The 16955-nt window shown below is 55.6% G+C and overlaps 1 protein-coding gene across 1 annotated transcript; it reads left to right on the forward strand.

Annotated features, from left to right (window-relative positions):
* Nucleotides 1–7659: 7659 nt before the first annotated feature.
* Nucleotides 7660–14887, forward strand: CCDC86 (coiled-coil domain containing 86; the record flags this gene model as incomplete). The annotated part of the gene is made up of 4 exons (XM_082845598.1): nucleotides 7660–8417; nucleotides 12575–12704; nucleotides 14438–14512; nucleotides 14701–14887. 4 exons carry the CDS (start codon nucleotides 7660–7662, stop codon nucleotides 14818–14820), a joined length of 1083 nt encoding a protein of 360 aa, XP_082701724.1. The 3' UTR covers nucleotides 14821–14887.
* Nucleotides 14888–16955: the final 2068 nt, after the last annotated feature.

The raw sequence follows: 16955 nt of genomic DNA on the forward strand, positions 1-16955 counted from the left end.
TTTCATCTGCATTCACTCATTCATTCAAAAATTACCTACTGAGCAACTGCTAAGTACCAAGTACTAGTCTGGGCTCTAAGAATGTAGTAACATACAGGGCTTCCCTGGTGGCGCAGTGGTTAAGAATCTGCCTGCCAATGCAGGGGACACGGGTTCGAGCCCTGGTCCAGGAAGATCCCACGTGCCGTGGAGCAACTAAGTCCATGAGCCACAACTACTGAGCCTGTGTTCTAGAGCCCACGAGCCACAGCTACTGAAGCTCGCACACCTAGAGCCCGTGCTCCACAACAAGAGAAGCCATGGCAATGTGACGCCCTCGCACTGCAACAAAGAGTAGCCCCTGCTCACCACAACTACAGAAAGCCCGCGCGCAGCAATGAATACCCAATGCAGCCAAAAATAAATAAATAAATTTATTAAAAAAAAATGTAGTAACATACAAAACAGAAAAAAAAAATCCTGTCCATGGGGAACTAGCATTCTAGTCAATGGGAAATAAACAATAGACAAGTAAACAAGTAAAATGTATTAATATACTGAGACTAAAGAACAAGGAATCTGCTTCTGCCATCAATCTGCCTCTAAGAAAGTCATGGGGCTACGACTGGGTGTCATCCTTGCCAATCACACCTGCCCCGGGAGAAGGTGCAAAAGAGGCCACCTCGAGGTAGACTCCTGATTATGAGAAAATATCTCCTGGTTCCGGTTACTATTGCTGTGTAAGAAACACCCCACAACTTAATGGTGCAAAACAACCATTTCATTATGCTCACAGATTCTGTGGCACAGAACTTGGACATGGCATAGTGGAGAGAGGTTGTCTCTGCTCCATGATTTCTGGGACCTCTCCTAAGAAGACTCAAAGTTGGCAGTGATCTGACAGGTGGAAGCTAGAATCATCTGGAAGTATCTTTGCTCATGCCTGTCAGACAATGTGGGTTGTCAGCTGGGACATCAGTTGGGCGGTCAGCTGGAACACCTTCACTGGACTCTCTGTGTGGTCTCTCCACGTGGGATGATTTGGGCTTCCTCACTGCATGGCAATTAGGCTCCAAGGGTGAGCACCCCATAATAGCCAGGCAGAAGCACGTGGCATTCTTATGATCTAAGCTTAGAAGTCCCAGAGCAACAGCTCTGCCATACTCTTTTGGCCAAGGCAATCACAAAGGTCCTACTACTCAAGGGAGACGGTGTCAAGGTCACACTGGAAGAAGAACACATGTATGGGAGATACCATTGCAGCCAACTTTTTTTTTTAATATTTATTTATTTGGCTGCACCGGGTCTTAGTTGTGGCTCGAGGGATCTTTGTTGCCACGTGCAGAACCTTTAGTTGCGGCATGCAGAATCTTTTAGTTGTGGCTGTGGGATCTGGTTCCCTGACAAGGGATCAAACCCGGGCCACCTGCGTTGGGAGCATGGAGTCTTAACTGCTGGACTACCAGGGAAGTCCCACAGCCAGCTTTTAAAAATGTAATCTCCTACACCTTCTGTGTCTGATTTCCAAGAACAAAAATGTGGGGTATCTATATCTACCCACAGTCATCTCACAGGCAGAGAACTAAAACAACTCAAGCAGAGAGTGATAATATCTGAGTGTTGTGTAATATGTTATTTTGAAGAGAAAATAAAGGAACAGCAGAATAACCAAGTAAGCAAAGCTATAATCAATAACTTTGATTGAGAAGTCCTGCTCTGTGTGGAAGGCATACAGTTTCTGAACAACATGAAATTTCTGCCTCGGGACTTATTTTTAAAGAATCGAAAATTAGGCCTAGGCTAAAGAAGGGATTTCTTTTTTATTTAGGTCAAGTGCCTAAAACACAGAGGCAGAGTGGTATAGGTGAAGGTATACCTGCTTTGGAGGCAGAGTCGTGGATTTGAATTCTCTCTCTGCCTGTCTCCAACTGCCCGTCCCTGAACACTTTCCTTCACCTCTAAAAACCAGGGCAGTAGGATTAATTTCCTCATAAGGTTGCCTGAGATTAAATGAGATAATACCTGCAAACGCCCTCCATGCTTGGTAGCCACTGTGGACAGAATCTCTATCATTTAAACTGCCAGTGGAATTGGTATATTTTTGTGTTTCTCTAATCCACAGCAATAAAATGTCTTCTCATCAAATTTGCTATCATTTTTATGTCCTTAAAATTTACCAGAGACACTATGCTTTTAAATCTGAAGGGGTCTTTAGGGGGAAATGATCTGTTCCTTTCTATAACGATCCTTCGGTAGAGCAAGCCTTAGGGTGTGGGGTCCTGAAGAATGAGCCTGGCTGATCCACTGGGCTCCAGGAGCATGAGGTTTTTTTGTTTTTTTTTCCCCTTTGCGGTACGCGGGCCTCCCACTGCCGTGGCCTCTTCCGCCGCGGAGCACAGGTTACGGACGCGCAGGCTCAGCGGCCATGGCTCACGGGCCCAGCCGCTCCGCGGCATGTGGGATCCTCCCGGACCGGGGCAGGAACCCGCGTCTCCTGCATCGGCAGGCGGACTCTCAACCACTGCGCCACCAGGGAAGCCCGGAGCATGAGGTTTTGGACGCAGCGTGAGAGGTATGGAGAAGCAAGACTACTGACTGAAGGGAAACCTCAACTTACCAGCTCAGTCTGATACAGGGCTGGTTTTTGTTTGCTGCTAGAGTGTGCAGAGGGGGAGAGAGAGCAGAGATTCCCTTGCCAAAGGGCCAGCAGATTCCCATCCTCAAATCAGGGGCCTCGTTGGTCTGTGCTTCAGAAAAAGGGCCTCATAATTTGCGCCTTGGTCACCAAGGCAAGGTCTCCAGGGGTTGCCATGGAGACGAGGCTGCCATATTGGAGGGAGGAGACCACCCTCGCTGGAGCAGATACGGCACCGAGGAGGGGCCAGAGCTACAGAGGAACCAGATGTTAGAGGAAATGAGAGGAGAGGGGTAAGTGAACAGCGAGGAAGGGAGGGGAAGCGAGTCACCGTGAAACTCTGCAGTTATCCTGTGTGTGTGGGTGTGTGGGGAGGTGTGTCTGTCTGTCAAGCTCACCTTCCATCCATAAGAATGAAGCCCCCAGCTGTCACCCACGGACACGTGTCCAGGGTCTGTATCTCTGCCATCGAAATCCAGCCCCATGAAAACTGAGATGTTTCACAGCCAGGGGATGGTGGCCAGATTTTGAGTTGAGAAGTCCTGAGTTCAGGCCCTGCCACTTAACATTAACGTGACTCTCAGCAAGGCACGTAACCTCTCTGTGATGCTATTTCCTCACCTGTGAAATAGGGATGATGATTCTTGCTCAGCTTCCTTCAAAGGGTAGTTCTGAGATTCAAGTGTTTCACACAAGTGCCCCAAGACAATGTAAGTGCCATGGAGGCAGGGACCACGACTGCCCTGGCCCCTGCTCTACTCCTAGTGCCTCTCAGAGTAAATATTCAGTCAGTATTTGGTGAATGAGTAAGCGGTAGGATGATGGGGAACTCAGCCCCAGCCCCGTCCACGAAGGTGAAACAGGAAATCTCTCACTCCCTCCAGCAGGACACAGCTCCCCTAAGTGTGGTCCACGTACCAACAGCAGCATCACCGGGGAGCTTGTAGAAATGCAGAATCCCAGGCCCACCCCAGACCTACTGAATCATCATGTCTGGAGTTTGGGTCCAGAAATCTGGCTTTTAACATGTCTTCTATGTGATTCTGATGCCCACCCAAGTTTGAGAAGCATTGCTCTTGGACACATTGGGGTGAGGGTGAGATGCGGCATGAGTTGCCATGCCCCCCTTCTTGGGGTATCTTCCTTCCACCTGGCACAGGTGTTTATTCCCCAGCCCACCCCTGCGCTCCCTTCCTGGGCAGCGGACCAGACTGTGGAATCTGGCGAGGGCCCAGGGGTGTGGGAGGGCAGAGGGAGGTCTTGTCGCACCGGCAGTAGCACATCCACCCCTTCCTGTTTCAACAAAACCTGCAGATGCTGCGAGGGGATCAGGAGATAAGCTTTGCGGGTTCACGAGAGCTTTGCAAAGGGGTCCCTTCGCAATCAAGTCAGCTTCTCTGCACCCTGGCAACGCCCAGGGGTCCCAGGTGCCACTCTTGCCCATCCTTCCCCCTGGCCCCTCTGCTGAGGTCTCTGCCCCCTCCTCTTGAGGATCTGAAACTCCTTGCGAGCTACTGGGAATGCGCAGAAAAGATGAACCTCCAAGATAAGAAAGAGCCCATGATAAGAACAGACATGATAACCTCGCTGTTTTGCAGGTTCTCAGGAAAGCATGATTCACGGTGCCCAGAGCAGCTGTTCACATGCCCACAGGAGGAGGGGGCAGCAAAGATTGAAGGAGGAGAACTGGGTCTCCAGAGAGGTCAAAGCAAAATGTAGCACGGCCAAATGAGACATTCCGCACTTGTCTAGAAAAGCCAACAGCTCACGTCCAGGATCCCGGGATCAGCAGCTGGAACCAGACAGTGTTTCAATTGGCAGCTCACTGTTGAGAAAAGAGGGTGGGTGCCTGGCCATACTGAGAGGGACCATGGAGCAGGGAGGTGACAAATCCACTCGGCTCTCTGTGGGACAGTCAACCCTGGGTGCCTGCAGGAGCTCTGGACACCGCAGTCTGAAGGCTGTAGAGAACCAGTGTCTTCCCCAGAGACTGACCGCTGTGGGAGAGACAGCTGGAGGAGCAGATGTTCAGCCAGGATAAAAGACAATTCTGGGGAAGCTACAGGAAAACTGTCTTCGAATACTTGAGAACCCTGAGTGGAACAGACAGCAGCCTGGACCCACGTGACCCAGTGAAGGGCAGGCATGGGCAGGTCAAGGGCAGTGACGCCTCCGCCTCGTCGGGGCCTCATCGGGGCCGTGCTCTCACACCAGCCACACTCAGCGATGTCCCAGTCGCCAGATCCACCCTCCCAGACTGAGGAAGTCCTTACACATCCTCAGCCCCCGTCTCCTAGTCCTGAGCACAGTGCACGTGAGAGTGAGCGCTTGGGTTTAGAGTCAGGAAGCCCCGAGCTCCCGCGCTGACCTTGCACCTTGCACCCTCTCCTTGGGTCACCCTGTGCCAGAGCACAGCCTGTCCCAGCCTTGGATTTCCTTGTTGGTGAACCGCAGATGTTCCTCCCGGCCCGTTCACTTACACAGCAAACACCCATCCGGCATGTGCTGCAACCACCCTCCTGCACCGACGTCCCGGGGGATTAATGAGCACCCAGGGGAGGCCCGGCACTGAGCAAGTGCTCAAGGAGTGCGTCTGGTGACTGCCAGGACCCATTCCCCAGCCATCTCTGATCTTGGTGCTGAGCAGAGGATACAGGGATACAGGTGCCTGACATCTCAAACCCTCTCAACCACAGCACCTGTGGCTGGACGGAGGCTCAATGGCTCTGAGAAGAACACCTGATCTGTATCTTCCGTCATCTGTGGGCACACAGTTTCCTTCAGTCAGCAGATCTCAGGTTACATAAACAAGCCCGGTATTGCTGATTCAGCACACTCCGCCCCGCGCGTGCGCACACAGAGCCTCGGCAGGCCCCTGAGGCGACCTGGCACCGAGCATCTCCCAGTGCGCAGACCAAGATCAGTGTGAGGAACGGTTGAGGGAGGCCCACGGGAGGGACAGTTGCAAGGCAACTAAGCTTGTCAGCACCGGAAATGTAGTCCTTGTTCGTCGATGTAGAGCTGTGTGACTTTAGGCAAACAGCTTAGCTTTCCTGTGCCTTGGTTTTCTTACACGGATAACAGGGAGATTTACTCTTAAGTGTTGTGGCTCTGCAGTCAGAAGCCCACATGTGGATCCCGCCTCCACCGTTTCTCTGGTGTGTGACCTTTACAAGTGTCCCAGCCTCTCTGTGCCTCAGTTTTCTTTATCTGTGAAATGGGAGTAATAACAACAGCACCTGCCACACAGGGTGGTTGTGAGGATTAAGTGGGTTTGTACATATAGAGCACTTGAAAGAATGCCTGGTCCAATAATTGCTTGTCCCAGTGTTTTTGGCTGGGTTCCTCCACAGCGGACTCTGAGACAAGGATTTAAATGCAAACAGTCTATTCAGAAAATGACCCCAGCAAGCACCTATAAGGGAGTGGGAAGCTGAGACAGGAACAAGGGAGAAGCCAAAAGGAGGTGCATGAATGACCAGGTTGCCTTCGTAGAAACTGGGGCTCAATCCTGCTGGGGCCTCTGGGAGACTGTAGAAGACCCACCCCCTTCAGCATCCTTTCCCCCGAGGGCAGGAGGCTGGGATGCTGCAGTAGAAAGACAAAGAGCATATGAGAACAGAGTTCCAATAGCAACTGTCACACCAACCTTTTCTGGAAAATTCAGGAATGTCCCCTGGGCCCCTGCACACCATTTATAATGACAATGACAAACTGAGCCTGGGTGGAAGTGATGGTTCTGGGCCAGAGATCGCTTGATGCCTCCGCTGACTAGGGGTCTCCTCACCTGATCTGAAGGATGTCTGTAAAGCATCCCCTGCTCTTACATCACCTGGCAGGGACCTGAGATCACCCTCTGAAGTATTTTAAGCGGAACCAGGATACGATCCAATTGGCATTAGAGAGTGATCCCTCCAGCTGAGGACGGGTGCTCAGGAAGCCAGGAGAGCTGAGGGGACCCAGGGTAGGGCAGGGCAGTGAGGTGGTGTGCCGTCTCCACAGCCCTGGTAATGCATGCCAGGTGTGGATCTGAGTGGCAGGCCATTTAGGCGTCCAGGCTGGGGCAGGGGATTTAAGGAACTGAGAATTGGGGGGTTGGAAGAGCTGGCCAAGGAGGGGTCTGAGCTGCTTCTGCAGTGGGGAGCTGCACTGCTGCGCTGGGGCACTGAGACAAAGCCTCACTGCAAGGATTTCCTTGGTCCAGGAGCAAGGGGCCCAAGGCCGCTGAGCCTGAAGATGGAGTCTCTGAGAGCAGCCAGGAAGGCAGGGACTGACACAGGATTACAGCACAAGGGTGCAACTAATTCTGACAACCTCTAAGGTTATTGAAGAAGCCTGCCATCGCCTTACCCTTGGGGAGGTGATTTCAACAGGCTAAACTCATCGGGGTGCATTTTGGATGCTGTGTGGCACCAGCCAAGGGGTGAGAGGTGTTAAGGAATCCTCAATCCACTTTTCCGTCCTCCAGGAACCTTGCCTGGGTTTTCCTCCTCCTCACCTCCTCTTGATCAGCAGTCAGGACACCCTGGGGCCCATCTGATACGCTGATACTCTCACTCCTGCTGCTGTGTCCTGTCCGCAGTGACTCAGCAGGTGGGGCTGTGCTCAGCGCTGAAGTTGAGTTAGCAGTAAAGAAGTGAGTTAGCAGCAAAGTTTCCATCCAGCCTTGCCTACAGGCTCCCTGGATCTTTTCCCAATCCTCTTCTCTCCCGAAAATGGGACCCCTTCTACCTTTTTCCGCCTGCACACTCTCTTTCCCCCCCGGGAGACTGGGCTCGCAGGCAAGGTGAATACGGATCTCAAGCTGGGACTCATTCTTCGATCACAGGTAATTGAGCCAAAGCGCTTTGCGCATGCGCCTAGTAAACCCAACGCCCGCTCTCCCCGGACTCCTCCCTGAGCCTCTTCGCCCATCACCAACATGGCCTCCGAGGCAACAGCCCCTCCTGCCCGGCGCAGACGTAGCGGGGTTATAACGTCATAGGACGGCGCCGGTAGTCCCAGAGACTGCACGTGGGCTCGCGTTTAGAAACTCTGCCCGGGCCATGGATACGCCGCTGAGGCGCAGCCGGCGGCTGGAAGGACTAAAGCCTGAATCCCCCGAGAGCCCCACCTCAGTTCTGCGGGCGAGACGGGCCCTTGTGGAGTTCGAGTCGAACCCAGAAGAAAGGAGGGAGCCCGGGTCTCCTCGGAGTGTGCGGCCACCTGGCCTGGAGTCTCCCAGACATCAGCCGGAGACAAGCCCTGAATCACCCAGTTTACGGGAGGGGGCAGGCTTGGGGTCCCCCCGAGAGCAACCAGAGCCGGGCCCAGGGTCGCCCCAGCGTCAGCGAGACCCAGGCCTGGAGTCGCCCCAAAGACAGCCGGAATCGAGTTCTGAATTCTCCCGACTTCAGCCACAGCCAAGTGGGGAGTCACCAAAGTTTTCCCAGGACCGAGAGGAAGCGGATTCGGAGTCGCCCAAGAGTAAGGAGGAGCCGACCCCGGGGTCCCCCCGACATCAGTTGCAGCCGAGCCCAGGGTCACTAGAGCCTTACCCCGGTCAGCAAGCGCCGGGTCCCGAGCCCTCTCAGCCACTGCAGGAGCTGACACCCCAGTCGCCCGGCTCCCCACGGGATCAGCGTGAGCCGAGCAAGCCACCGCCGGCCGGGCAGCCGGAGAGAGACGGCCTCGGGCCAAAGAAGCGAGAAGGTTCTTCAGCCCAGGCCGCAGCGTCCAAGAAACCCAAGAAGGAGGAGGTTCCTAAAATCCCGAAGGGGAAGCCCAAGTCTGGGCGGGTGTGGAAGGACCGCTCAAAGAAGAGGTGAGGTGGGGGACAGCTGGGCAGGGATGGGGTTCTGTGTGGTGCTGGAGCCTGGGTGCAGCCAGGAGATAGCCCGTAGGTTGGAGAGATCTCACATCACTGGGGGAGTCACACAAAGAGGTAATTATAACCAGAATGTGGTGAAACGCACTGGGATCTCAGGGAGGGGTGCCCTTAAAGGACCCCTGGATAGCACCTCATCTGTGTGTTCATTCAACACGCATTTATCCTTGTCTCTGCCCTCTCTGGTAAGGGGGCAGAAGCAAGTACACCAGCAGTGAGGTCTTCATCCACCATTCTCTGTTACAGTTGTTTGCCTTTTTGATAAAAGGCACTACCAAGCGCTGAGTATACAGGACGCTGCTAAGCACTGTAGTGCGGATTGGCCCGGGGAAGGGCCTTTCAAGCAGGGAGCAGCCTGCTTCTTGGCATTGAATCAGCCCGTCAGCTCAATGAAGCAGCTGGCACGGGGATTATCCTCATTTTACATATGAGGGCACTGAGGCTCAGGGCGGCTAAATGTGTGGTGAGGCAGGACCTGAACACAGATCTGATTCCAAAGTCTGCGTGAAAGCCCTTTACCCGTGCTCTGTAGAACCGCCTTGCATTGAATTGCAACCTCTTTTTTTTTTTTAACTTTTATTTTATATTGGAGCATGGTTGATTACCAATGTTGTGTTAGTTTCAGGTGCAAAGTGATTCAGTTATACGTATACATGTATCTGTTCTTTTTCAAATTCTTTTCCCATTTAGGTTGTTACATACTATTGAGCAGAGTTCCCTGTGCTCTACAGTAGGTCCTTGTTGGTTATCTGTTTTAAATACAGCAGTGTGTACGTGTCCATCCCAAACTCCCTAACTATCCCTTCTAAAGGGTAGGCGTGAGGTCTTGTCTTTCTGTGCCGCGGGCAGTAAGTGCTCAATTAAATGCTTGTTGAGTGAAGGAACAAAGAGGCGCAACTGAAGAAGGAAATGTTTAGGCTGCCGGGAGGGAGAGGTGGGGTCCAGTTCATGTTTTAGCTACTGGGAGCCACTGGGCAGACAGGAGTTCGTGGCTGTGAGGGCCCAGAGAGGAAGGCAGTGATTTCACGGGAGGAGCGGACACTTACTAAGGGATGACTGTGCTTTGTGCTAGGCCTTTTGCAGATGTCATTTTGCTGACCCCCTAAACCCCAAGGCGGTGGGCATTATTGCCCTCCCCCAAGCCCCTCCCCCCTTAAACAGAGAAGAAACTGAAACTGAGGGAGTGATTTCCTACAAGTCACCAATCAGAGACTTTGAAGATGGAGCGACTGTTGGACTTGGAGAAGTGGGTGGTGGCGCTGCCCCTCCACCTCGGTCCCAGCAGGTCCCAGAGAATGGTGGGGCCACTGATGGCCATGTGGGACCAGATGAAGAGGTTGGTTCCAGTGGGGAGAGGATGGTGAGCAGGTTGAGTATGGGAGCCTGGAGTCCTGGTACTCGGGAGGTGGACGGCGGGGAGAGGAGCTCACTGAGCATGAGGAGGCTGCTCCGACACACAGGCCAGGAGAAGAGAGGGTCAGCAGAGGATACCAAGAAGCAAGAGAAAGGGCATTTTGTCCCAGCTTCCTGCCCGAGCTGAAATGCTTCCCAGCTTCCTGGTGTTCGCTTGGAGCTGCGCTCCAGACGTCTTCCTCTCCCCTGCCATCTCTGCGATCACTAAGAGTCTCCCACACTGACCTCCCCTCTGTGTGCCCCCTGTAGGTGATGCTCCCTCCCAGCTCAGGGCCTTTGCACATGCTGTTCCTTCTGTTGAAAGGCTCCTCCCCTGGCCATTCCCTGCTCGTCTTCCAGGGCTCCACTTAAACATGCACCCCCTGGGAAAAGCCCTCTTTGTGCAACCCAACCAGGGTTAAGTCCTCAAGCTATGTGTTGTCATTGTACTTTGTATCTTTTGTAACACACCCAGTTGCACAAATGCTTGTCTACTTGTGTGATTCTTGTCGGCTGCCAGCTTCCCCTCTAGACCAGAGGCTCCAGGAGAGTGAGGATTTACCTACAATGGCTAGATTCTCCCCAGAGCCCAGCACATGGTAGGCACTGAGTCAAACAAGTAGATGAATGAGAACAGAAGGTAGTTCATTCGTTCAACCAGTTTATATTTCATTGAGCTAGGATCTGGGGGTAAACATGGCTATAAACAAAACATTCTAGTTGTGAGAAATGGGTAACCAACACGTATTATATACATATATCAGTAATTAGGGCAATACAGGAAAATAACAAAGCAAGAGGTGCAGGGCGTTGCCACAGTGATTACAGATGGCTTCACTGCCGCAGGGATGTGAGCAGAGGCCTGAATGAACATACTGGGAAAGAGTACCCAGGCAAGGGGAACAGAAAGTCCAGAGGCCTCGTCACTGGGCACAAGGGGAGCGGTAGGAGGTGAGTGAGGTCAGAGTGGTCACAAGGCCAGGTCACGTGGGCCCACGTGGGCCCTTGCAGGGACCTGAGTGAGCATGAGAGCCATGGGAGGTGTTGAGCAAAAGAGTGATGCGATCTGACCTCTGCAAGGACCGGTCTGGCCTGTGGAGAACAGACCTTTAGGAGGGCAGAGGGGAGACCAGTAAGGAAGCTGCTGCAGTAGAATTAAAGCACCTTCAGAAGCGGCACCAGGCCTGTGGATAAGGGCCAGAGGGGCTGTTGAATGGATGTTTGGGACCTTTGAGGAAGCAGCTTCAGCAGTTGGTGAGTGAGGCCCGAGAAGGCAGGGGCAGCTACCTGCTGCACGAGGTGCCCCAGCAAAGGGGGGATGCGGGGGGAGGGAGCCGAGGCTGGGAAGCACACGCCCACCCACCCACCCCGCCCCACCCCCCGTGCCCAGGCCTAATGCCACCTTCTGCCCAGTGCTCCCTGGGTGCACCGTCTCCCTTCTCTGAAGGGTGGATTCACTGAGCACCTACTATATGCAGAGCACTGTGCTGAGCGCGTCTCGGGCCGTGAGCCATTAATCCTCCCACCACCCTTTGTGATGGGAACGGTTCTTGTCTCCACGTAAGGGGCGGGGGAGAAGAAGCAGTGGGGTGTGTGCTGGGGGCAGGCAGGCAGAACTGGGGAGCGGGGGCGGGGGGTAGGCAGAACCAGACTGAGGACGGACAGGCGTGGGGTCAGGGTCCAGGCTGTATGTGCAGACTCCTGTGGAGCAAGAAAGGGGAAAGATGAACCAGAAGAGCCGTATTGACCTTCCCCAGGGGCGGGAGTGGGCTCGGCCTGGTGCCCACTGCAGCCCACTGCTGTGACCGCTTGGGGCATGGTAGAGTGGACGTGGGTAAACAGGAGTTCTTTTGAAAGTCAAGAAATTATCGAGGGAGGTGGAAAGGCCACTACGAAAGGAAGTGCTGAGGGGGAAAGAAGGCCCGTGGGACACCCGAACAGGCTTCAAATCGTTCAAGGAGAAAGCTTCCGGAAAAGGGGCAGCACGGCTGCATGAACCCCCAAGCCCCATCACCAGTCTCAGCGGCCCTCAGCCTTTTCCTGGTCTAGTGTCCTCTTGATCCTAGACGTTTTTCCATCTTCCCGGAATGTTTTACAGCACGTCCTAGATTTATCATCCACCCCTAGATCCTGGCGGTGTGCGTTCTTACAGAGGTAACCTCGCTTCTGTGACTGTGTCACTATCACTCTTTAGAAAATCAGGACTTCCCTGTTGTTCCCTAGCACCCACTCCATTTTCACATTTACCCTGCTGGGACAGAGGTTCTGAATCACTGCAGGGGACCGTGACCATCTGCGCTGTTCTGAGATGAAATGGGCGCCCAATAGGGAGTGAGCCCCCTCTGCGCTCGGCCGGAGCAGCGGAGCTTGGCGGTGGAGGCCGCTTGGCGGTGGAGGCCGTGCAGCCCGGACTGTGGTCACAGACCACTGCTCCGGAGCAAGGTGACCTTGGGCAATTACTTAACCTCTCTGAGTCTTTGTTTGCTCCTCTATAAACTGGAGGGAACAGGAGTTCCCACCTCAGGTACGTAACCAGGGCTTAAGAAATGGCCGTGGGCGTGATCAGGACCCTTTCCTGCTCCAAGTTTCTACAGACCCGGAGGGTCGACTGCCGGGCAAGCAGGCAGGTAGGGAAGGAGGCCCAGAGGGAGGGCACCGGGGCATCCCGCGGACTCCAAGAGCACCCAGTCTCCCCCATTCAGGTTCTCCCAGATGGTTCAGGACAAGCCCCTGCGCACATCCTGGCAGCAGAAGATGAAGGACCGGCAGGAGAGAAAGCAGGCCAAGGACTTTGCCCGGCACCTGCAGGAGGAGAAGGAAAGGCGCCGGCAGGTGAGGGGTCGGCCAGGCCGGGGTGGGAGGGGCTTGGTCAAGAGCCGTTCTCCAGGACTTCCCTGGTGGCGCAGTGGTTGAGAGTCCGCCTGCCGATGCCCCGGTCCCGGAGGATCCCACATGCTGCGGAGTGGCTGGGCCTGTGAGCCATGGCCGCTGAGCCTGCACGTCCGGAGCCTGTGCTCCGCAACGGGAGAGGCCGCAACAGTGAGAGGCCCGCGTACTGCAAAAAAAAAAGCCATTCCCCAGCCTCGGGGCCCCGGGGAAGGGTGGGAAGGGCATACAGATTGGAGGCCTCACCCGGGTGTTGCTGGCATTCCCCAAGACACAGCTGCTACACATCAGCGGAGGGGACGGCCTGTGCGTTCCTCCAGCTCTCCCTCACGCTTGTCCCAGGGACACAGGTGCCCTGTTAGAGGTTCACGCCCAACCTCTCTAGCCTCCAGGAAGCCCCAGCAGGCAGACAGGGAGGTGGTGGTGGAGATCCACCAGGAGCGGACTTCTCAGTGGGACGTCACTCGCCTTGTGGTCCCCAGGCCACCGGAGGAGTCAGACACCTTGCCCCCAGCCTGCAGTCCCTGCCTGGCCATGGGGGGGGGGGGTCAGCCACTTGGTCATCTGTCCCCTGCTTTGAGTTGCCCCAGCTCAGCCTATGGCCGAGGCCCTGCAGACTGTGTGGCCTTCGCCTCATGCTGAGGCCTTATCTAGCTTCCTGTGTGGCCGTGGCTCCCTCTTGGGAAAGAGAGAACCTTCTTGTCACCGTCCCCTTTAGAGGTGCCCCTGCCCAGCCCCCAGTCCAGACCTTCCCCTGCACCTCCAGGGGCTCGCTCAAGTGTCACTTCTCCTTTCTCCCTCCGGGCCCAAGCCACCCCTACCCTGTGTTGCCAAAGACGAGGGAGGCCCCTGGCCATGCACAGCCTTGGGGCCACCGTCCCTGCCCTGCCCCCCCAGGGACAGCAGTCAGCGTGGCCATTCCCAAGGAAGACTCCGTCTACATTCATCTTCTGAGTGTTCCCAGTGGGCCGGTACTATTCCAAGCCCTGTACGTGTGTTCATTCGTTTAGTCCTCAAGAGAATCTTATGTAATTATCGTCACTTTAAAGATGGGAGGTTGAGGCACAGAGCTTAAAGCACTTGGCCAAGGTCACACGTTTAGGAAGTAGCAGAGTCAGGATTCAAACCGGGACCAGAGGCTCCGGAGCCTCTTCTCTGCAGCCTCCGCCCTTCCCAGCCCTGCACCAGGGTGAGCCTAGGAGGCCAGCCCTCACCCCAGCCCTTCATTCTAGGGGCTCGTGGGCTTCAGGGGGAGAGGGGAGACTCTGAGAGGACGGGAATGAGGGAAAGGGCCAGCCACCCCTTCTCCCCGGGCAGTTGATGAGGGGCGTGGTAAGAGGAACCACTGTCTACATGGGCCTGAGTTTCCAGGTGGGGTGCTACCTGTGTCTTACCCCGCCCCTCCCCCTCCAACCCCAGTGTCCTCAGCCGCCTGACCAGGCGCCCCCCTTCTCAGGTGAAGTCAGGAACTTCCGACCGGAGTGGGCCTCTGCGTGCTGGTCCCAGGGGCACAGGGATGGTTCCTTGCTGCCTCTCCACCCCCCAGCACCAGGAACAACCCGGAGCCGGGATAAGTGGGCCTTTTGCCCTCCTCCCTGGGAATTCTGTCAGCTCTCACTGCCTGGGAGACCAGGGCCGCCTCGGCTCCCAGACCCAATCCCCTTCCCCTGTGTGTCCAGGAGAAGAAGCAGCGCCGGGCCGAGAACCTGAAACGCCGCCTGGAGAACGAGCGGAAGGCGGAGATCGTCCAAGTGGTGAGCGTTGCCCTGCTTGCGGGACGGGACGCAGCCAGCCTGAATGTCGTGTTCCAGACACCCCGGCACCCCTGCTTCACGGCCCCCGCTCGTGCCGCAGTCCCAGGCCCCCGCGGTGGCCTCCCTTTCCCCGGGGAGCAGGGCGGAGACTCCAGCCATAATAACGCCCTCCCTTCAACCTCCCCCAGATCCGAAACCCCGCCAAGCTCAGGCGAGCGAAGAAGCAGCAGCTGCGCTCCATTGAGAAGCGCGACACACTGACCCAGCTGCAGGAGCAGCTGCCACGGCGGCCGGCGGCCAAGGTCTGAGCTCAGCGTGGCCGAGGCCTCCTGTGGCCGAGCACCGTGTCACACGTGGCGGCCACGTGCCTCCGCGGACCCAGCACTCCAGCTCCATGGCTCCACCCGAGACGGGGCTCTGAGCCTTCCAAAGGGCTCACAGGCAGGGCTTTGTGGCACAGAGACCCAGAGGTAGCCTGGGACCTGGCAGAGACTGGAGGAGGGAGGAGGGTCAGCTCACTCCCCCGCCCCTCCCCTCCCCCTTCCCCCCTCCTCTCCAAGTGCCTTCAAACCACGAAGAGTAATTTCTGGTTCCTCAGGGAGCTGGTGACTGGCGGGTGACTCCCCAAAATACGTATGTTCTGTCTCAGAGTCCTGGGTCTAACCCAGGCCAGGAGGCCGGAAGTCAGGAATCCACCTCCCCCCCCCGACACACCTCCCCACAGGCTGCTCTGGCTCCCTCTGCACCCCACTGACCCTGCCACCCAGCAGACTGAATCCAGCTCCGCCCCACTTTTCAACACTTAAGCTTAAAATGGGGAGGTTGCAGGGGGCAGGGTCTCTCTAGCTCCCCCTTTCCTGTATCAGACTCTGCAGAAGCCCCAGAGATCTGATTAACTCATGCCATCCAGTCTACAGCAGAAATATTTATTGAAGGCACAATTCTAGGTGCCAGGGAATAGAGACAAAAGTCCCTGCCCTCAAGGATCTTTCATTCTGGTGGAGAAAACATAATAAACAAGTAAAATGTACTGTGTGTCAGTTGGCGCCGAGTGCTTGGTGAAGCAGGGGAGAAGGTGGGAGGGAGCGCGGGCGAGGTCGAGATGGGATGTCCGCTCAGCCAGCTGTCTGTCGACCGCTCCGTTTGCCAAGCGCTTGCTGTGGGCCAGGCCCTGCCTGGCACTGAGAGTAAACGCTGGGAGCCCAGCTGCGAGTGGTGGCACAGGGAACACTGGACCAAGATCCCAGGAGAGTTTCTCCCCTGGCTCGTCCACTGACGTTCCATCCACCAAACGTGTACCGCACCAACTCTGCACCCGGCCCTGGGGTGCTGAGCTAAACAGACATGGTGGAGTGGAGATGCTATGGAAAGTCACCCCTCACGCCTACAAATTGGGGGTGAGTGCTGCAGCCCTGTGCGGTCGGGAGGGAGGTGGGTGCTGCACAGATCTAGGGATTCCCAGCATTGCTCAGAGGGCGTCCCAGGGAACTGTAGGCTGGCACATGTGTCAGACGAGCGAGGAAATACCGCCGGCTGCGGTCGCGGAGGTTGCGGGGCTCATCCACGCACTGAAGGCCTCCAATAAGGGTGTCCGTTGCACTTTGACTAGCACAGGTTTCCCAGACTTTTGACCATAGCACCCCTTGCCTTTTCCACTTCGGGCAATGCTGGGTCGGACAGGCAGAGATGGGGGCTCCCATGCAGCTGCTGTCTGAAGGACCTTAGGTATGTGGGGGGTGCCCTTTCACGTACTAATAGTAATTGAACAGGTAATGCCTAATGGCTGGTATGCAGTACCTGCACCTTGGGCAGGTTACCTAACCTCCCTGCACCTCAGTTTGCACATGGTAAAAAGTGGGGCTAATAGAACCTGCCCCTGGAGATTGTGGGATAAAGCGTGTAGTTAAGTAAAACGCAACTAAATGACCAAAGCGAGAAGGCTAGACTGGAAGTGCTTCCCAAACTTTTCCTCTCTCGCTTTCTACTCCAAAACTACATCACTGGTTTAATGTAAAAATCCACCCCACCCGTCATCTGCTGAAAACAGCTTCAGGGAGATGCGTCCTGTGTACCTTGGGCCGTCCACTACCCTAGTTTGAGATGTCAGCGTTTTAACCTCGCGTTACTCAGCGTGTGGTCCCATCGCCTCCTGGGAGCTTGTTAGAAATGCAGATTGTCCGCACACCCGCCCGGCGGCCCGTTCAAGCAGACAGGATCCCTGGGTGACTCCCGCATAAGAAAGTTTGAGAAGCACGGCTTTAGCTCACTTCGTTTCTGAAAAGGATACACTGAGTCACGTGGGGCGCTTTAACATGCAGATTCCTTAGCCTCCGACTAAACGTCCGGGCCCTGGGGAAGCTGCTGCGCGCGATCGCTCCCTGCTCTTGCTTCCCGGGGGCGGGGGGAGAATGGTCCGAGCCTGGCGATCCCCGGCCCGTGCCTC

The sequence above is a fragment of the Leucopleurus acutus genome (genome assembly GCF_964270905.1).
Source record: "Leucopleurus acutus genome assembly, chromosome: 8".
Taxonomy (NCBI): Eukaryota; Metazoa; Chordata; class Mammalia; order Artiodactyla; family Delphinidae; genus Leucopleurus; species Leucopleurus acutus.